The sequence below is a fragment of the Trichoderma virens genome (assembly GCF_000170995.1).
Source record: "Trichoderma virens Gv29-8 chromosome Unknown TRIVIscaffold_85, whole genome shotgun sequence".
Lineage (NCBI taxonomy): Eukaryota > Fungi > Ascomycota > Sordariomycetes > Hypocreales > Hypocreaceae > Trichoderma > Trichoderma virens.
In genome coordinates, this window is record NW_014013664.1 from 44,394 (window position 1) to 65,712 (window position 21,319).

At 49.9% G+C, this 21,319-nt stretch overlaps 6 protein-coding genes across 6 annotated transcripts; 1 reads left to right on the plus strand and 5 right to left on the minus strand.

The window, feature by feature from the left end:
* Positions 1-1,994: 1,994 nt before the first annotated feature.
* On the minus strand, positions 1,995-3,512 carry TRIVIDRAFT_13964 (uncharacterized protein; the record flags this gene model as incomplete). The annotated part of the gene is made up of 2 exons (XM_014097381.2): positions 1,995-3,023; positions 3,144-3,512. Coding segments are annotated over 2 exons (1,398 nt in total), but the record flags the coding sequence as incomplete, so codon positions are not given.
* A 2,128-nt stretch (positions 3,513-5,640) lies between these two features.
* On the minus strand, positions 5,641-7,763 carry TRIVIDRAFT_66715 (uncharacterized protein; the record flags this gene model as incomplete). Its single annotated transcript, XM_014097399.1, has 4 exons — positions 5,641-6,594; positions 6,659-6,952; positions 7,022-7,644; positions 7,715-7,763. The coding sequence occupies 4 exons, from the start codon at positions 7,761-7,763 to the stop codon at positions 5,641-5,643; spliced, it is 1,920 nt and encodes a 639-aa protein (XP_013952874.1).
* Positions 7,764-9,643: 1,880 nt separating this feature from the next.
* Positions 9,644-12,285, minus strand: TRIVIDRAFT_88835 (uncharacterized protein; the record flags this gene model as incomplete). Its single annotated transcript, XM_014097400.1, has 5 exons — positions 9,644-10,182; positions 10,240-10,411; positions 10,471-10,563; positions 10,621-10,684; positions 10,748-12,285. 5 exons carry the CDS (start codon positions 12,274-12,276, stop codon positions 9,866-9,868), a joined length of 2,175 nt encoding a protein of 724 aa, XP_013952875.1.
* A 1,484-nt stretch (positions 12,286-13,769) lies between these two features.
* TRIVIDRAFT_231515 (uncharacterized protein) lies at positions 13,770-14,853 on the minus strand (the record flags this gene model as incomplete). Its single annotated transcript, XM_014097401.1, has 3 exons — positions 13,770-14,353; positions 14,418-14,635; positions 14,697-14,853. 3 exons carry the CDS (start codon positions 14,816-14,818, stop codon positions 13,770-13,772), a joined length of 924 nt encoding a protein of 307 aa, XP_013952876.1.
* Positions 14,854-15,259: 406 nt separating this feature from the next.
* Positions 15,260-16,545, minus strand: TRIVIDRAFT_111539 (secretion-related small GTPase; the record flags this gene model as incomplete). Its single annotated transcript, XM_014097402.1, has 5 exons — positions 15,260-15,682; positions 15,747-15,827; positions 15,886-16,275; positions 16,362-16,374; positions 16,456-16,545. The coding sequence occupies 5 exons, from the start codon at positions 16,474-16,476 to the stop codon at positions 15,549-15,551; spliced, it is 639 nt and encodes a 212-aa protein (XP_013952877.1).
* A 1,024-nt stretch (positions 16,546-17,569) lies between these two features.
* TRIVIDRAFT_204103 (uncharacterized protein) lies at positions 17,570-21,307 on the plus strand (the record flags this gene model as incomplete). Its single annotated transcript, XM_014097403.1, has 1 exon — positions 17,570-21,307. One exon carries the CDS (start codon positions 17,570-17,572, stop codon positions 21,305-21,307), a length of 3,738 nt encoding a protein of 1,245 aa, XP_013952878.1.
* Positions 21,308-21,319: the final 12 nt, after the last annotated feature.

Sequence of the window (21,319 nt, forward strand, 5' to 3'; positions counted from 1 at the left end):
AGGGGCATGACCGCACCGGCCAGTCGGCGATAGCGACTCCCAAGCCACCGGAGACACTAGAAGGCCGCTGGAAGCTGGCCATACAGAAGCTGCTGAGTCTCACCAGGTCGCTAGAAAGGCACTAGAAAGGAAAGCCTCAGCAAGCCGGTGATCCTTGCTTTCGAGCAAAGGGCGCGCGTCCCCATTTGGCAGGGCGTCACCCGACATGATTGGGTGGCTGGTGGCTATGCCGACTCGTCACATCCCCATCTGATGCCCTTCAGCGCCGGTCCTGAATCGTGCCATGGCCGGGATGACGATTCGACGCCGCCATGTCATAACGATGCAACGTGCCGCCAACCACAGCGCAGTGGCCCAACGCTGTGGAACAGGTATTTGCATTACCTGGCGCTACCTGTCTTCTACCTGAAGCGGTGCGACCCCCCGGTACGTACGGGTACGTTGCAAAATGCTGTGTCGCCACCTCAATGGCGCTGTACCTCTACGGGTGCCCGCTGGCTGCAACCAGCAGAGTCGTGCCAAGCATCCCCAGTACCTGCCAGGTACAGTAGCATTAATCAAGACCTCCAGCTCGCAAGTTGTGCGCTGTAACCTGCTGGTTGGCACGCCTCACTTCTGCGACTTCTGCCCTCCACGCACGTCACATCAAATCACATGTAGACACAACTGACAGCCCAGCGCACACACAAACAAAACCCCCTTGCTTGGCCGCTGCCTTGCTTCGCTCTCTTCTGCGTTTACCCTGTAGACTAATTGGCAGTGATTTCATGCTGCCACGTAGGCAGGAGATGTGGCACAGGCCAGCCCCCATACCGCATCATGGGCCATTCGCAGCAGCGATTCAGCGACAGGACAGGATTCGACTCGACTCTCGTTCACCGGACAGCCCGACCAAACACAGCAAACGGCAGCCCATGCTCTTGTACACCGCTCCAGTGCGGGTAAATTTAGTACAGGACTCGAACTGTCATGTTCTGAAAAGGGCTGCTGCCTGTGGAGAGCAAGGGCCGCTTCCGGGCTAGTGACTCCATGTCAACCTCTCTATATATAGGCCGATGAGTATAATATAATACCAGTATACTATTACCGTATTACTGTATTACTGTACTCCGTAATTAGTAGATACTAAAAAGTTTGCACATACATGGATATGAAGGCATCAGATTCCAGCTGCTAATAATAGAGGCTGCCCTTTACCAAGCCGGGAAGGCAATCTCAAGAGCTGGCATTACCATCCCATATCCAGTGTATGAAGCACCGAACATCTCTCCCTACCGTTGCTTGTTTGACCATGTCCCGAATTACATGGGTACAGGACGTCTGGGAAGAGGCTGTCTTTTAAAGTCTCACCATGTCTGCTGCTTACCTCTTACTGTATGTGATGTGAGATGCTAGAGTGAAAATAGTGATTGCAGCAGGCACTAGGCAGATGCTAGAGGATATACTAAAAAAAGCTGTCATCACAACAGAAGCTAGTCGCAGATCCCACAGAAAGTAGCCATGGCAGCAAATACTAGCGAGAGTGGCAGATATGGGAAAAGGCAATCAGGGCACAAGACACTCGAACAAGTATTGATTTACAGTGGCGCATTGGATTGGAAAAAGAATCCTCGTTATCTACCTGTACCTATACTGTATATGATACTCGTCTGCCCATGTCCCTGGTATACTATATGCTGTCCCACTCCTGTCCTGTTATCCCAAGGGAGCTTGTCCATTGTGATAAAAAATATATTATACTACCCAACTCTTCCAACGCCTTGCTAAAATATAGAAAAAAAAAAAAAAAAAAAAAGAAACAATAAAAAAACAAAGAAGAAAAAAAAGCCCTCCAAAAAACAAACCAAAAAAACAAACCCAAAAACACCAAAAAGAAAAAAGAAAAAGAAAAAAGAAAAGAAAAAAAAAGAAAAAAGAAAACAAACAAACAAACAAAAAAAGCAAACAAAACAAACAAAACAAAACAAAAAACAAAACAAAAAACAACCCGCAGCCTACTGCTGCCAGAGGTCAAACTCCCCCTCGAACCCCCCGTTCAACAACATTCCCGCGATTCTCAGCCTCTGGAGGGCCATTTCCTCCACATTGTAGCTCTTGAGGGGGTCAAGCCCCAGAGCAAGGCAGACGCCATTGGTAATGACGTGTACACCGCAGTCGTAGCCGTTGGTCTGTTGAGGAGTCTTCATAACCATCACCTGCCATGGCCTGGCGTGGTAGAGATCCCCCAAGTAGTCTGACATCCATGCCAGTGCCAAATCGGGATGAGATGAGCGTCGGTTGAAAGAGTCCAAGTGCATCACTTTTCGATCCTTGGGTTGAACGACCAAGAGTGTCCAGTGATAGTCTTGGCAAATAGGAACCAGGACTGTGTCCATCAATAAAAAGTTCTTGGGAGTGACGCCCATCCGACGAAGGATTGATTGTGTCTTCTTGCCGCCTGCCTCTTTAACTCGAGGCCAGAAAAATGAATTCATAACAAGGCACTTGCGTCCCTGTTGTTTGTAGTCGGTGATGCCAGCCACCAGGTTGATTTGCTTTTCCAACTCTGCGAGTGCGCCGTTGACGATTTCGTCGTTGAGCCAGGTCTTAGCTGCCACCACTGAAGCGAAGTCGTGCCGGCGAAGAGGTATTCCCTGGCATGTCTTAGCCACCACCTCTGCTTCTGGAAGCTCAATCGTGTGCGCAATCTTGTCGATCCATTCGTCGCTGAGAGGAGCCACCATAGGCAGACGAGGTCCCTTGGATGTCCTTTCCTTCAGCTTCTGTAGGGCCTGCTCCCGCAGTAGCCTCTCTCTGTTGAACTTCTCGCGCTGTTGGTCGACTAGGCGAGTCTCTGCTGCTTTCGCTTGCATGCTTTCGACCTCAGCTTTTGATTCATCGCTGATCTTGAGGGTTTCGACAGATGGCAAGGCCAAGATCTCCTCGATTCGCCCAGTAGGATCGGCTTTGGGTGCTGGTTCTGCAACTGCTGGCTGCTTCCCTGCGCGAACTGATCGGTAACGTTGAGCTAAGCCTCTAGCAAGCTCGTTCAATTCGTCCTCGTCGTCAAACCAAATAATTTTTGGTTCGTCATCTTCGAATCTATCGTTGAGATCGAGAGGCGAAATGCCCAGTTCTTCAAAAATGTCGCCAATAGAAGAAACACTTGGTGAGGGCCCTGGTTGTGCCTTATTGTAAACGAGGGGTTTGCTCCAAATGTCGTCGTCTTCTTTCTTTGGCTCGACGAATCTCACAGTAAGTGCCGATTTGTCGCCGCTGCCGATACTGTCGTCCTTTGCGATATATGCAGCAATATCAGACATAACTTGTTGATTGTTGCTGCCAGAGGCAATGGGTTCCATGTCTTGGTCGCTGTCGTCCTTTGCGATGTATGCAGCAATATCAGACATGACATGTTGGCTGTTGCTGCTAGAGGCAGTGGGTTCCATGACTTGATCGCTGTCGTCCATGGCGATATATGCGGCAAGGTCAGAAGCCACTTCTTGGGAATTGTTGGCGGGGCCAGTAGGTTCCATGACTTGATCGCTGTCGTCCATGGCAAGGTATGCGTCAATGGCAGCAGCCACTTGTTGGGAGGTGTTGGCGGAGCGAGGGCGTGAGGTGCCTAAGCCGCTGGCCTCCATCTCAAGATAGTCGAGAAAATCGGAGTCTTCTTCGTCATCATTGTTGGCGGAAACAAAGCGTGCGATCTTATAGTTGCTGTCCTCGCGATCAATGTATTGGGCGACGTCGGCAAGAATCTCTTTGTTCTTATAAACGGCCGAAGTGTTGTCAACCTCGGTATCGGGTTCTCTGCCCAGGGTGTAGGTGGTGGTTCGTGGAGGTTGCTGAGTGGTTCTGGGAACCCCTGCGATGTTTGGTAAAGGCTGTGAAGGACGTTCAGGAGCACCGGAATATCTCTCCACTTGGGTATTTGGTGAAGGTTGCGTGCCTGGTTCAGGAGCCTCAAGATATCTCTGCGTCGGATTTGGCGAAGGCTGGTCAGAGCCACTGGGGTCTTCGGGGTGGCCGACTCTGCGACGTTTGCGAGAAATGCCATCGTCAGATTCTCGGACTTCATATTCCGAGAGAAGGCGGGTGCAGGCATCATGAAGTTTGCTGGAATGGGTATAAACTAGATGGGGAAGTTAGTATGGCCAAGTACAAAGAAAATGAGGTAGGCGACTCACCAAAAATTCCAACTCCAGACAGAGCGGCTGAGGCGATCATGAGCGCCATTAGGATATTTTGTGCAGAGCCGATGGCAAGCTAGTCAGGAGATGTTAGCAAGGAGTCTATACAAGAAGGAAGACCGGAGCCTCACAAGCAGCAGAAAGCTGCAAGGGCGGCGTTGTTCGGTCATGGTTGCTTTGAAATGCAAAGAAGCGAAAAAGGCAAGAAGCGTATTCGCAAATGGCGTTAATCGCAAGTGGAATAGCAACTGGAATAGCAAGAAGCGTCGCAAGAAGCGTAGCAAGAAGAAATCGCAAGCAAAAAAGCAAGGCAAGTATGGAACGGGAACGGGAATCTTACAGAAGGAAGAAGAGCGTCAGAGGAAGGCGGGAGGGACGATATATATAAACACAGAGAGAGAGCCGTGCGCACAGGACGCGTAATGCGGATTATGCTTTGCGAAGAGGAAGCATATTTCGAAGGTTAACGGGATAGAGTTTGTCGACGGTCGCGTTGTCGCGCAGAAGTGGTGACGCTACAGGCACATGGTTGAAGCCCATAGTTATAGCAGCTGAGTTGCAGGCGAGTCGCCCAGAAAGTTGGCGGGTCGTCAAATCAATTATCCGGCAGAACCTCGGCGCAGCCCTATTTCCTCAGCCGCGCAAAGGGGCGAGTTTTGATTGGCCAGCTTCGGGTCGATTGCCGCGCCTGACAAACGCCAGTTCAATGTCATATCAGTTTTATTTCAACGTCGACGATGCAACGGATTACTACCAAGACTGAGAGTGGCCACTATATATTGTCCCGGTTTTATAGGAGTATATTGTAGGAGTGTATATTTCCCAGATGCCAGAAGACTCAACATTTTAGTGACGGAGAGTATATGTCATTTCGTTTTGTATATGGTAGTTGGTAACTGCAGGCGGAAAAACTAAGACTACAATACATGGGTGCCATGGTTAATTGATACAGACTGGCACCATCAAATGTCAACATAAATTTCGCTCGCAGCTCTGCATCAACCACAATATCTACCTAGATACTTATATACGCGTCCTGGATAATGCCGTGATTCTCGCCGTGGGACGTGCACTTGAACCTTAACCTTAACCTTACACCAACCCATACATACTTTCTCCTTGCTAAGATACCACTACGAAGCATCATTGAATGATAAGAATAAGAATAAGAATAATAGTAAAGTTCTTTGTAATTTCCCAGTCATTCGAATATGACGCACGCAATTCATATAAGCCTGCAAGCGTATCACACTCATCACCCAATGGTCCAAGAGAAAGGTCCAAATTGATCATAATCATTAAACGTTTTAGCTAAATCCGGCAGCTACCGTAAATGATGCAGGTGCTACACATGATAGTAATTCCAGTACCTACTAAGCGACATGAAAACTGCAAAGAGACAGATACAAAGTGTAAAAGAAATATATGCCAATACCACTTCTATTCCCGCGTGAGCATGCCAAAGAGTCTAAGCAGCGCTTCCAAACTTCTTGGTGCAAAATGCTGAAAAATAGTCGTTGAGGGCGTCAATAGTGCCTGTGCCTTCTACCAGGGAGGCCACCATGCCAACATAGCCGTCTGGTCGAACAACCACCACGCCACCCTTCTCTTCATCGATGCCCATCTTTGCGTGCGCAGATGCGTGCGCATCGGGCACACGGCGGTCCCATCTGTCGTCTGCATAGATATGGTCGCGATAACGAGCCAAGGCGCCTGGTGCATCTCTTGGGATCTCGATGGCATGTCTCTTGGCCGCAAAAATGGTGCACAGAGTGAAGAACATGCTATGCGGGTTATGCTTCTCGTGGTGCGAGACTTGATCGATATCTGGCCGAGTGTATGCTGCATAGAATGACCTGGCACTAATCAAGTTGTCTGCTAGGTCGCGAATAGCAGCGCGGTTCTTGACTGGGTTTCCAGCGAAGATGAAGATGCGGAATGACCCGTTGAGCGGTATCTCCTGCTCGAGGTGTACCACGTTGGCATCGACAACTCTTGTCACATCCGCAATTGAGAATAGGCGCCCAGATTGCAACTTTGTGCCACTTGGTTGCATGAGTGATGACTGTGCTGGGTGATCTGGAGACCAGTTCAACGCGTTGGGCTGGTACGAGACGCCGTAGCCGCTGGTGAATTCGCAGGATTCCTTGAAAGTCCTGATAAAGGAATTGTCTGCTTCCAGATCTGCATCCGGTATCGTTTCCGAGGCCGCCTGGACTTCAGAAGCCGCGGGTGGCCGTTGAGAGAAGAGCTTCGCATATCGATTGTCAAAGTCTAATAGCGATTCCGCGACTGCTTTTCGCTCAGACTCGTATGTCTTGAGGATGGATCGGTCTGCGAGGCCACCCTCCACGGCATGGATCTTCCAAGCCAAATTCAGCGCATCTAAAAAGGCTGTGTTCATTCCCTGACCTGCCTTGGGCTGGATTTTCACATTTAGTTCCTGCATGATAATAAGAAAGGGGTAACCTTGGATAGCCACTTACGCTGTGGGTGTGACAGGCGTCGCCTCCCAGGAAAACTCGCTCATCCAAGGTATATCTATCTGAAATTCCCTGGCCAATAGGATAGACTGAATACCATTCGACATGTTCCCACTCGATCGAGTAGGGCTGCAGAATCTTCTTGGCGGAGGCTTGCACCTCTGCTTCAGTTGCTGTCTTTCTTGGGCTCCAGTCGGCATCCGTGGAAGACGCAATCTGGATATAGAGGCGAACCATATTGTCCTCACGTGGGATGACCATGATGGAGCCATGTGCACTGCGGATCGTGCATTTCATCTACAATGAGGATTAGCAATTGTGTCTCAATAAAAAAGATCTGAGCGGGAGGTGAAGGGGTTAGCTAACCTTGATATCAGGGAAATCGGTTTTCACAACGCCGTCCATTACACCCCAGACATATGCGATGGGATCTTTATGCTGAACCCCAATGTTCAGCTGTTGTCTGACAAAGGACCTTGAACCCTCGCCTCCAAAGAGGTACTTTGCGTAGACGGTCTCCTTTTCCGTGCCGTTGACATGTTCCAGTTCAACTTGAACGGGGTATTCGTACGTCTGGGGGTTGCGAGACTGGAAGCCCGTGATTGTCCAAGGGCGCTGGATGCTGGTGCCGTTCTTTTCAAGGTCGTTGATGAAGACCCTCTCGATGTGGCCCTGATGCAGCAGTGTGGTGAAGGGATAACGGGCGTCGATGAAGTTGGGGCAGCTAGCCCAAGTTCCTGTCCTGGCAATACCCTTGCTCGATTCTGAAGGGTCCCAGAATGCGACTTCATAGACACGGGCGGGCTTGTGGGCCATGATGGCAGACTTGAGCCCCATGTTCCGCAGCAGATCGAGAGAGCGAGGTTGGATGCCGTCGGCTCGACCAGTCGCCGTCGGCTCTGGCCTGTTATCGATGTGCTTAATACGGTATCCCCATCGAGACAGACATGTAGAAAGCATCAATCCCACAGGTCCGGCTCCCACAATCACTGCCGCAGCAAACAGGTTAGCATTCATGGAGCCGTGCGGCTGCTAGGGGAATTCTCGGTATGATCGTACCGACGTCATAGTTCTGGGACGCATCTTGACACACAAGAGCGGGAGACATGGCTCTCTCCTCGGCGACAGAAGAGAAGAGAAGGGATACGAGGCGAAGAAACTAGACGGAGATACGAGTACGCTTGCACACGACGGCTCAACTTGAGAGCGAAGAAAGACTCGACGATTGATGCGTAATACAAAAAAAGGAAGAGTAAGTAGGTAATCAAGGATGAGGATGGCACGTAATGTAATCAGCTGGTGTAGATGGCAGGGCGAGCAGAAGAAGATATAACAAGGAATCCAGAAGGGCAAGTCCAGCATCCAAGTGCCGAAGAGGCAAAAAGAGAAACTATGTTCCGTCCATGATAACAGCATCGGGACTCGACACGGGAGTCTGGTGTCCAGGCCGAATCCGAGAGGGGGCTCCGATTGTTCATGGCAAGAGGTGGGAAGTGGCACTAAAATCACGGCAAAGGATTCGGGAGTAGAGCGGAGAAGATGCTGCAGTACATGATGCGTTACTGTACTCGGACCATCTGTGGCCGCACCCAAGAGCCGCCAATCGTAGCCGCAAAGTCTTGCCCGGCTAGGACTAGCGGCCTGATCCGAACGTGCACGGGCTGGGGAGGATTTTGCGGAGCAGTTGGAGATCCATAGCTGTATTACCTTGTATTATTATGTATTACTACCCAGAAATTGAATATGGATTTTTTCTGTTCTAGTAAGGTGGTGGCATTAGTATTAGTACAAGTATGAATATACATAAATGCATGAATAGAGAGAGAGAGAGAGAGAATAAAAAGCAAAGCAGCCAATAGACGGTGCTGGGTTGATAATCACTGTGTCAATAGAGATGCGATGTAATGGCCCTATTACCTGGCGATGGCTTTTGGGGGTATTTGGAATTGACTTTTCTCTACTTTCTACGGTAGCTGTAAAAGGTAAACAAAGAACAGCCCCCCCGAGGATACCAAATTGCGCCCCAACTCGGACGAAAATACTGCTGTCCCGTATAAAAACGCACGCACTGCCGAGCAAACACAGCACCTCCTTATCGTTCAATAATAATACCTTGGCATAGTAATACGGAGTACGGAGTACCTAGGTAGGCAATTCAACAATTAAACACAGTCATGCCTTACATGAGCACTGCTCTCGTTCCCGAGTAAGGAAACCAACCAATGGCGGGCTTTCGCGGCAAGTCTCCAGAACCGCCCGGGAAGACATCACGGTAGGTAACAAGTGGGGTCTGGCGACGCCTCCCGTTTAGCCTGGGCCGGAGATAGTATGGATTTAGTTTAGCTGCACTGGGATTCCGGAATCAGTGTTTAGTGATTCCTTGTTTGGGTGGCACTCACTCCAAAAATCTGGTCGAGGTACCAAGAGCTGGTCCCCGAGATGAGCGTGGGGTTCACACATCGTCACTCTTACGGAGTATCATGATTGGGAATTACCTAGGTAACGAGTAGGGAGGCCTTGTGTCTACAGCTGCACACGCATGGCGGCATGGCCTTGTTGATTAATAAAGTGGTGCTACTACTACGAGTACATAATACGTAGCCTATCATCACCGATAGGCAATATGCAGAGCAGAACCAGGGCCACTGAATGCTGCCAGCATGGGCACATTATCAAGGGAGGCAGACTTTCCGAGTCGACTGCCGCTCCTCAGGTCAGACAGTGGGGGCCAGCCGGCTCAACCACTTTCCCCGTGCAAGGGTGGGAAAACCCGTGGAGCGGCTTCGGGGGGAGCCAAGAGCAGCTTATACGGATTCCTCCGTTGGTGATAGCTGCAGCTTGGGGATGGGAGCTGGGGCCCCGCAGACAAACTCCACCGTGGCAAGATGCCAACTGGGTAGGTAGTTGGTAGGTAGGGCCATCGGCACATACATAGGCATGTTGGATTGCCTTGGCACAGCAAACTCAAATTCCGCATCTTCCGTGATGCGCCTGTCATGTCATCTGTATTTGATATGAGAGGGATGTGCTGCAGAGCATGCCGCTTATGATTTAAGGTTTCTATGTATTACAAGACAAGCGTCAGCGAAGAAGCGCATTGCAACACCTGACTCATAGATGGCAATGAAAAAAAGGTCTCATAAAAACGAGTTATTAGTTAGCCAACAGCACACAGCAGCCCGTGGTAACGGCGCACGGCAAAGTGAGACTTCAAGGGTTGTCCTCTTCCGTGGTGTCTCCGTCGGGATGACTCGTAACCCTCTTCATGATCCATTCATGGGCTTCCTCGGCGTGCTCTTGCATCATGTGGTTTAGCCCAACCATCTTGCTGCGCACGACGCTTCCGAATCGTCTCTTGTGCACCTTTCGCGTCAAGTCGGGGTCGGACCAGCAGGCGTGGTCTCCCGCCACGTAGACGCGCGAGTTGTCCTTGTACCAAGAAGAGAGTTCGTTGTCAACGTCGGATTTTACGGGTCTCAGATTGCCAGTCACAAAGTTGACAATACCCGAGATCTTGTCTTTGCAATCTGGAGACAGCTTACATTAGCCGGTATAAACTACAGGTTGGGCATGGCCTCGCTTACCTCTGTTTATCAGAAGAACCTTCACCCCAAGGTATGCGTTGCCGACGCCAAGCAAGATGATTTCGTTGGTTTCGTAAAGCTGGAGAAAGTTGTCCCAGAGATAGCAAATCAGAGATTGTATTTGCTCCTGTATCTCTTTCTCATTAAACTCGGGAGTGAATGCGTCAATGTCCTATATTCAGCGTTAGATTAAATGGTGCAGTGGTAAGACACAAAGACAAAAGTGCCTACCTCTTCATGGGTAACATAAGCTGGAACATTGATATCCATGACTCCAAAGTTCTGGCCAACGGCCCACCCAATGTATTCCATCACCCCGTCAACCTGCGCAGTAAGCTCAGTATTTTGGTCATTTCCGCGTGTATGTGATATGTAACTCACCACCCACGTATTATGAGCATCTACAGTGGTTTCCGCCACGTCCACTTGAGCTAGTAATTGAGGCCTGCAACAAGACTGAGTTACCATCCAAGGCATGGGGGGGAGGAGTTTTAGCCGCTATACGTACGGATCATGTAGGATAACAAGGATCTTTTGTGCATTGTGCAGGTTTGGTGTGACTAGCACTTGATTCTCGAATGATTTTGAGATCAGCTCTCGCTGGATATAAAGCGGGATCATGCCGTATTTTGACTGCATGACTTGACGCTGCGCATTCCTGATAACATCATGTAGCCTGTCCGCATTGAGAGACTGAACATCAGGAACATCGACGACTCCGGGTCGCATGCATTCCCAATAAGGGGCATGATATGCTTGCACCTTTGCCAAGGTTCTGGCCGCCTCCTTGTTAATCTTGGGGAGAGCGAGTTTTGGCGGAGGCTCTCCCATCAAAGTTCTCGCAACAGCCACCGCGGAACTCGAAATTGCCCGGAGATTATAGCCGCCTTCTAGGCAGACGGCGACCTTGCCGTCAGCGAGAGACATGAGCATGTGCGTCATGTGGGCATAGCAAGCAGGCGTGACGAAGCAGCCGCCCAGTTCATCTCCGTCGGCAGCATCAAACCCGGCAGAAATGACCACTAGATCAGGATTAAACTCCTTCGCGATGGGCATCACAATCTTTTGGAATGCCGCCATATATTCGCCATCGCCCATGCCTTGGTCATGCCAACCAATGTTGATGTTCTTGCCCAATCCCTGACCTGTGCCGCAGTGTTCTATACCTCCATCAGGTGTCATGGGATTTGGCGGTTTGCCAGGATAAAACATTCCATTCTGGTAGACGTGGATGGATATGTAAAGAACGTTGGGATCCTCGTAAAAGATATTTTGGGTACCATTACCGTGGTGGACATCCCAATCCAAAATAAGGACTTTGCGGCATTGATCAGGGTAGTCTTGCTGGCACACCCTAATGGCCACCGGAACATTATTGAAGAAGCAAAATCCCATGGGCTGATCAAACTCGGCATGGTGTCCAGGAGGGCGGATAACAGCAAAGGCATTCTTTACTTGTCCAGTAACCACGCTTTTACAAGTTTCGATGGCGCCGCCAACGGATAAAAGAGCGGCGGGGTAAGACATACTCCCAACATAGAGGGATTCACGGCCTTGGTCGAACCGTCTTGTCAATTCACGAAGCTCGGCGGTGCTGATTGTGTCGAGGCTTTCCACCCAAGCCAGGTGGTCGGGAGAATGGGCCAGGCAGATCTCTTCCCGTGTGGCAGGTCGAGCAGGAATCCTCCACATGTATTTCGTAGGGCAGTCTTTCATAATTCTTGGCAGCTCTGACTCTGGTCCCGTGTAGACAAGCCCCATCTTTTTGAAGGCCTTGAAGATTTCGTGAATGCGTCGGGGATCCTCAGGATGGTGGGTATTTGGACTGAAGTCGGCATTCATATGAAGCTTCATTCGATCATCGTAACAGCAACCTGTGGGAAGCAAACCACGCCGTACTTTCAGTTGGGCAATGGTCTCTTCTATAACGCTCGGCTCACTATCCTCATGATATATGCTTTCCGAGGCAGTGGTGTCGTCGTTCATTTGCGGACCTTCTCCATGACCATTGAGACTGGTCATGTCGGTGTCTCCCATTTCATGGTCTTCAGGCTCCATGGTCACATTTCCAGCCATGATATGCGCAATCGTAGTGGGCAGTGAGTAGATCGCACAAGCTGACGGAGATGAACCCCCCAGGCCCAAGGCCGCCGTATCAACCTTTACTTTTGGCTATGCTTTTCCACTTGACAATTTGGAGGCAGTATGTGAATCTAATGCACCATCAGTCCTATCCACGCCGTGATATGGGGATATATCAAAGCAGCCACATCCATGAATTGGGGACAGAGAGAAAGAATGAAAGAAAGAGTACGTGCAACGCCCACGCAGGGGAAAGCTGTGGATAAACGCGTAGGAAGATTCATTGGGGGAGTAATGCAGCATCTGCGGAGCAAAATAAAGATGGCAAAACGAAACACCGGTGCAGAACAAAAGAAAGAAGCCTCGTGAGAAAGGTGGTAGCACTAAAGATGAAGCCTGACATGAAGGTGAATGCAGCGTAAATGCAACGCTATCCGCCGACTCACCTGAACCCCAGCCACACTCCCTTGTCAGAGTGAATCGTAAGAAATTGCAGAGAGGCGAGATGCCAGCGACGGCATCAAGTATAGATGTTTAAACTGAAGCCGGTATGTTCGGGAAAGTCGCCTCGTATGGCCCTCAGAGGCTGGCCGAGGTCGTCAATTAAGTATCTTGGGGAGAAAGATAGAAGAGGCTAAACTTATGAGATGCACAGGCTCGTTAGTGAAGTGACGCTGGTTTGAGAACGCTTGGACTTTTTAGCCCTGCTGCAGCCACTAGTTGCGGCACTGAGCCCCAGCACTGCGATAGTGGCTGGTGCGTAACTTGAGCGTGAAAGAAATCAATCACTTCCGCGTCAACACCAATCAATGCCTTTTTCCGTTTTCGGTTGGGCTCCGAGCTTTGACTATATTTAATTTTAATTCCCTAGCTGCTGTAGACAAAGAGAAAAGATGAAAGAGAGAGATTCCCTAGACCGCCTGTTCAGGGCTTAGCAGGAATGTGACACTACAACTACCTAGATAACGCTCTCTATCTCTCTTCATGTTAATGTACGACACCCTGTTGGGCAGAATGAATACAGGCAGGTGGTCAACGAGCTTCATAAATAAATAAGAATAGAAAGAATAAATAAATAACTTATTACCTTAGAATAGATTATAAGTGAATTCTGAGGCTGGATGTCAGGTAACTATTTTGGATACCTAGTAGAGTGCACGAAAAGCCATTACTCAACAGTGATATAACCAAGTGTCAAACATTGGGTGCTTCCATTCCCCCGTTTCACGCGTCATCTTAACCACAATCCATTAATATTTAAAAATCCAACAGTCTAAATTATTGATGTGGCACGGAAATGGCCTCGGCGCATGTTGGACGCGTTTGTGATATAAACTGCGAGACGAAAGACTGCCGTGCCATATAATCCATTTTATGCGCCGCCTGTGATAAATACAAATCAAAGTCTTGAGATTCCCGTCATCATCCCTTATAAGCTTTCATACCGGCTATGCAAACAGTTGTGTCTTATCCAGCTCGTTCTTGGCCGGTCGGTTGCCGTTGGACAGGAGTCCCAGATCATCCTTCCTAGACACGCGGCCAACTGACTGCTCCACCCTGCCGTTGTGCCTTGCAGCCTTTGCCCTCCGAATGTCGGCTCTGATTTGGTTGGGGGAGACGAATTCTCTGTTCTCGTATATGATTGGTCCACCGAACGAGCCTTCCTGTATCACCAGGGGCGTGAGAACGAATCTAGGTCCAATTTCGACGAGGTTGATATCCGTGTTAGATTTGCCGGTCGCGGGTTGTGCAGAGCTTTCATCCTCCTCGTCACCCTTCGATTTGGTCTGCTCTACTTCGCTAATTTGATAGTTTCGAATCCAAATCTTCCCATCTGCAATGCTGAAGCCCATGACGTGGTCGATAAATGGCTTGGACTTTCGCGCGCCTTGCGGAACGCCAAATGTGTGGAGGAACAACTCCTTCATGACACGGAAATGAGGTTGCGACTCGAAAGCGGCGTCAAATGAGAGGATTGGCCTTGAGCCCTTCAAGCAGTTGCCAGTGAAGTGTAATTCCTCCATCGTGTGCACTGGAGAAAGTGCGTTAGTATTAGGTACCGTCCAGAGGAAACAGATCTATCATAGAGCGCTCACAGTTTTGAAGATGGAATTTAACTGTCGGGCCATTGGGCACCTTGCTCATCCATACATATAAATCCTTGCCCTTCCTGGCCTCGAAAAACAAAACATTGTTGCAGTTGTAGAGCTCGGCCAATTCATTGAGCTCGCCGAGTCTAGATTTCGAGTCGAATTTCGCATCTTTTCGGCCATGGGGGAGGAGAGACGCAAGATCATTCAAAAGGTGGCGGTGTCTGCATATATCAAGTCAGCAAAAGACAGGACAATCATCAAACCCAGCGCCGTAAGACTTGCCTGTATGTGACACCTCGGCTGGACAAGATCAGCACCCTCTGCTTGTTTTTCTTGACGCCATTGGTCGACGATTCGTTCTTCTCGCTGCCGCCCTTGGACAGGGACTTGTATACGGCCGCCATCTTGTAGAGTAGGGATTGCTTCTGCGGTTTGAAATAGGCGTACAAAATAGTTGGCGACTTGCTAGAAAATTTAGAGGAGCGCAAATGCGATAAGCAGTCGAAATCCTTATCGGAAAAATCATGAATGTGGGTCGCCGGATAGCGAGTCCAGGCACGGCTTAGCGTTGGGTTGGAGCATAGTGGGGGGACTCTCGCTGAGCTCGGTAGGCAGGAATTTGGGGGCCTTAAAGGCGGAATCAAGTCCCTCGGCGGAGCATACGAGTACACCACCGCTCCGATAGGTGGCCATTATCAAGCTCGACACAGGTTGATTTGATTCTGTCGTCACCAATCTTGAATTCGAATCGACAGGATGTATTTTGCTTGCAATTTTAAATGCATGGTACCAAGCATCAGTCAGTAGCTATTCGTGAGGGAGGAGAAGGAGACGGTGCTGCCAATCTGAAAAAACGAATCATTTCATTAAGAGTTCATGTAGCTACGTAAGATGAGGCTTCGTAGCCGTCACCGGATAGATCAGCCCAGAAAACCCCATCGCGACAAACAGAAACAACAGAAAGTCAAAAGTGTCTGCGCCCTTCTAAATTGAGAAACAAAAGGAAGCATCAGGCCTCCTCCTCATTTCCTCGACACAGTGTCGAAGTCTTTCGGTATGCGACGTACATTTTCGAAACATGCGACTAAAATATTTCCCATTTCCCCACATGTCGTTGGCATCATCATAACTAACTTAGCAGCACTTGCCACCCTTGGAAGCCTCATCGTCGGCTGCCTTACTGAGTGAGATATTAGTGCCAGCACCAATGGTGGCTTGGGCACCGTCACCACTGTCGAGTGCCTTGCTGGATACAATTCGGTAGATCTCTGTACGGCGGAGGTTGTGTCAGTCCTGAAAATGGCTAGAAAAAGGTGGGAAAGCGGATCGTACCAGTCAGGATATTCTGGAAAGCAAGCTCAACGTTGCTGGCGTCGAGGGCGGATGTCTCGATGAAAGAAAGATGGTTCTCGCCTGCAGGTCCGATTGGTCAGTAAAAACGCCCTTTGTTTGTTGGACCGCAAAGACGAACTAGCAAATCCCTTGGCCTCATCCGTAGGCACAGCCCTCAGGTGTCTCAAATCGCTCTTGTTGCCAACCAGCATGATGACAATGTTTGCATCGGCATGGTCCCGAAGCTCCTTCAGCCATCTCGTGACATTCTCGTAGGTTTGGTGCTTGCTGATGTCGTAGACGAGAAGGGCGCCAACTGCACCTCGGTAGTATGCGGAAGTAATGGCACGGTAACGCTCCTGACCAGCTGTATCCCAAATCTGCGCCTTGATAGTCTTGGAGTCGACCTGGATCGATCTAGTGGCAAACTCGACACCGATAGTCGACTTGGAGTCGAGATTGAATTCGTTGCGAGTGAATCGGCTGAGAAGATTGGACTTTCCGACTCCAGAGTCTCCAATCAAGACAACTAGAAACAGCCTCAGGGTTAGCAAGAATACGGCCACGGGGCTGGCTGGCGGCGTTGGCCATCCACGGAGCAAGGGAGAGCGGCACCTTTGAAGAGGAACTAGTGGGGGTTGAAGCATCGCCGTTAGCGTTCCGCCAGGTGTTCATTTCGTTGCTGGGCGCGAGAGGGAGCGGAACCTACATCATATTCGTCGTTGGCCATGGTAGCAGCAGAGCGAGTCGGTGCGTGTTGAGTGAAGGTGGTTGATGCTGCACAAGTGAAGCTGTGACGCTGGGATGTGTGGTTGTTGTGGATGTGGAGGGGAAGAAGTGGCTGCGCGGCTCCGACGATTGGTAGGTCGCTAAGTCACCTGGGAATTTGAGCTCAGGAGGCGCGTTTGCAGGCAACGAGGAATGCATTTCCCGCAGCCTGACAGAGACTTGCCAGCGACTGCACCCTCCCCTGGGGGCTGCATGAATCAACAGGTACCTTTGAGGTACCCGTCTTGGGCCCCTCCGTTAGCTTGTGAAGGGTCGTTAGCACAGCAGGTAGTGCCCTTTGATACACCAAAGAAAATGCCCTTTAGGTGCTGAGGAACCCACTAACAGGAGAGCCGTATGGAGACTCCGGACCCCATTCCTTTAGTACCCAAAAGGACCGTGATAGAGTAGCAGTCCATGCTATATTACCCCCCCCCCCCCCCCTTTTGGGGGGTATCTCCTGATTATTGCGAGCGGTTCATGTACTTGAGAGGTACCCGTATTGTTATAGGGCTGCCTAAGACTGTTACGGCTTAAGACGCTGTGTGCTGTTTTATCCAGATGCCTATACTAGGCAGATAGATAACTGGAGATGCTCAAGACAGCTTGGACACCCACGCTCAAAACGTCGGCGGACACTACTTGGTTAGAGCCTTACTAGGAGAGTAGGTGGGGTTAAGGGTTAATCCACAGGCCGGAGAGAACTCATGGAACAAGGTAGTCTACTACTTGCATGTGGAGGATGTTTGCTGTCTTAGCAGCTGCTTAGCAATGGGCATCACCGCAGTTTGCAGCTATCAAATGCCCATAGCAGTGCCGTCCAAAGCACGCTCAGGACTACCTACTATAGGAAATTAGGTAGGGAATTACCACGTACAGCATCATCCTAGCAACGGTAGCCGTGTTCGGGGCCGCACCACCTGTGCGCAGGTGCAATCACGTGCATTCAATTGCGTTCAGCATGTTTGCTGCAAACAACTCCTGGCCAACAGGACAACCAGCTATCGCCACTGCTCTCTCATAAACGCGGTCTCTCTGCAACATTGTCTTCGGCAATGGAGTCTGGACCAGCTGAGCAAGATTTTGACGATGAGATTTCGCTCGCATCTACTGATGACGGGGATGGTGACGAGCTGTTCGTCGCCCAAATCCTGGCGGAAAGGCACGTTAACGGAGAGCCCCACTGTCTGATCCGATGGCAAGACCTCCCAATAGCAGAGGCAACATGGGAGCCCAGAGAGAACCTACCAGATGAACTCATGGAGACATGGGAGCAGACAAAGGCAGACCAAGAAAATGGATTGGCTCCAAAGTTCAGGGTCCAGGAGTGGAAAGATGCAGCCACCAAGAGCTACGAGTTAAAGCTTGCCCGGCACCATCGTCGCAACGCCGTGCGAGCAAGACGCGGCCACCCCCAGACGACATTGTCAACACTTTATGAGTTTATGCAACAGATCAGCATGTATCCGAATGAAGAAGAAGAGGAAGAGGAAGAGGAAGAAGCTGATCGGGTTGGTCCAAGCCACGCGGAAATGTGGTTGGAGCAAAACCTGTTAGACAACCCGGCATCTGGTCATGCAAATCCATCTATGATAATATCAGAAGCTTCAGCGATATTGGTAGAAGACTCTCCTTCCCCCCAAGAAATTATCCGAGAGGGGCTTTTCGGAACACCTGATGAAACCAGTCCTGTCAACCCGCCAGAGAAAGTAGCTGTGGATCATCCCGCCAAGTTGAAGTCAGCATTGAAGAGTGCCGAAACCACGACGCGAGCTTCCGTAAGCTTCATTCTTCCACCTTCAGACACTTCCCATGAGGTGCTAAAAAGGCCCTCTCTCTCTCATCGGGCGATTGCAGCAAGGTCACGGCCAACAGGGCACACAACAAACGTCTTCGCAGGCGGTCGCACTCGCAAGGGGAGAGGAACGCTGAGTGAAGTAGCAGCAAACCCAGAAGTCAACCCTAAATTCTTAAACTCGCGACTCAAAAGGAAGATAGAGTTACAGCGTCGAGATAGAGAAGGAATCAAAGAACCAGCTCGTCGGCCATCCGGACTGATCTCTCTTGATTATAACAATCCACAAGATACGCCAAGTGAGCAACAATCAGCCGATAATTCCAAAGATGATCAAGTCCACGGGAAACGCAGATCTCCTACAAAGGGTGTTGCTCATTGGGAAGATGAACCGATGGAAATAGACCCAGGCGATAGCCTTTTTGTATCTGATCAGACTCCTTCACCAGCCCCACATGATTCAGACGACGAAATGACCCAGCCCGACACTGAAGAGCAGCCAGCAAGTCAAACAGTATGCAAAACCGTGCAACTGGGTCCTGACAGACAAAGTGTTGTTACTCTCTCGTTTTACGGGATACCTCAGGAAACTGGCCTTGCTTGGACAGAGCAGTTTCGTTCAAATGAGCGACTCGTCTTCACACATACTTGCAATTCTCAGGACTTCTTATGCCAGACAGGCGCAAATGGCAGCCTATCAATTGTACGACTTTGCGAAGGCACCGTCCTGTCATATACAGAGAATGAATCCCTCAAAAGCGTGGCGAGTAACCTAAAACTAGGGTCTCTGGGATTGCTCTGTCCTGGCGAAAACTTCTGCGTGTATATGTTCTTCCCTGACAAGCTTGAGGGTCAACTGATCCAAGACTGTGATACTATAACCCTCGAATACCATATTTTCAAGCAAGTTGGGTCCCTGGCTCCATTAATGCTGGGTCCCGCTCCGCAACTGATAGTCTCAGACAAGAGCGACAAAACTTCACCGTTTTGGTCAAGACCTTTGGATCAAATTTTTGGCCACAAATATGAACAATTACTTCCTATTCACGCAAGCAATGCTGAGAAGCACAATTTTTTCTTAGCCTTTCCTACTCGCGCGGAACAGGAAGCTCTCCTTTTGACCCTATGGCTGCGAGATAACCAGAGCGATTGTGATATTCGAGCCAGTTACGCAGGAGGTCCCTGGTCAAGCTTCTTAAAATTAGCCCACGGGGTCGTCATTATTCACGAAGACGTACTCTGGACAATACGAAAAATCCCCAAATTGCACGAACTTTTACATGGTCGCAGAACGCACTTTACGTTTTGGATGTTCAGTCGCTCTACTCTACCCCTTCACTCACTTGGCTCTGGGGGCTCGCCAGCTCCCCCTCTAGGCGACATCCGTCTTTACCGTGTGTTCGATCCGGGAGCAGCCTTCTTAGTTACGCCCAGCTTCTTGGTCTCTGAGCCAGAGCATGCGTATTCGTTTTTGAAGTGGTTCTGGAACAATTATGTCAAAACTTTCGACGTGAGCCGACCCAGGAAGTTGGTTCTATGCGCAAAGGTGGACGAATGGATGAACAACTTATACCTGGAGCAGATTACGACGAGACGCAAACATCCGGCTTCTGCTTCAGAGGAAGAACTCAATGCCAAGGGTATATCCGATAAGGCAATAGAGTGTCGATGGAAGACTTTCAAGCTGTTCCAGCAGCTTCTTGCAGACGCTCCTGACGAGGGTGCTGGGAGCATTGTCCTTGCTCCCGAAGCAATAGACGGGAACGATGAACAGAGTTTGGTCAATTGGTTCGGCGAGTGGTCTACTTTAAATATAGATCAGTACCGGAGATATACTGTCATAGGCTGTGGCTGGCAAAGCGAAGAACGGCTCTCGAGAACTCTTCGGGCACCAAAATACGAAGAAAACGTCATAAACGATCCAGACGAGGCACTTGCGGGTGCTCCGAGTCAACTTGAACCATCGTCGCCTCCTCCTTCTGCGCCGCGAGCATTTAGAGAAGACGAAAGCTTATCAATAAAGGAGCGGCTGTTTGAAATGTCCGAGGAGGCCAAACGGGACTTTACTCCTGTGAAAACGTACCTGTACCCCGTGGCATACTCAACTTCAGATGTTGCTTTCCGGCTCGGAGACATCACATCAAAATACTATACATATGAACAATGGTTTAATTTTTTCTGGAAAGTATTTGATCCGACTCGCAGGCTACCGCAAAATTCGTACGCCGGGCTGTTTTACACATTTGATGAGCAGCAAGCTTCGTCTCGTGCATTTCGCAACGTCCAACGTTCCCCATGGGTGGCTCTATTTCGTCCAGTAAACCCACATATACGACCGTGGAGGAGTTTAGAGCTATTCATATGGGATGTTAGTTATTCAGAAAGCATCAGAAGAGGCAGGGCGTTTTGTTATTCGGATCTCCTTGAAGGTCAGCAGCGCTTGATAGGCTACCTACAAGAAAAAACCCGAGATAAACTCCCTCTCGAAAAGGTTTGGGTCGGCGCTTTCGGAGCCAAGCCTGGCAGTGCCCCTGCTCTGGATATCACAATCCAATGGCTCGGTGGCCTGTCGATGAAGGTTAAAGACTGGATACCTGCACCAGCCAAAGATATTGCCGGTAGGGGATGGAATCTTGTCACTGCGGAGAGGTCATCAGGAGATCAGGAGGGCAACGGCATTCCTGCTCGTGGCGAAGACGATATGAGGGGACATTCGCCGCCGGAAGAAGACGCATCGCCCCGAAAGAGAATTTTTCATCCACCACAGGGGCATGGCCAATACAAATATACTAAATGCAGAAATCGGCTGTACCAGTGGGCCCGACAATTCGATCCCAAGATGGAACGGAAGAGTTTCGAGTATGTCTTCAGGCCAACAATAGACTGGTATAGCGAGCAGTGTGAAGAAGGGCGGGGGTTTGAACATATCAAGGTCTTGCCGTGGAAAGATATATTTCAAGTGTACAAAATCGAGGAGTTTTTGCAAAAACGAGGCTGAGGGCTCTCTGCT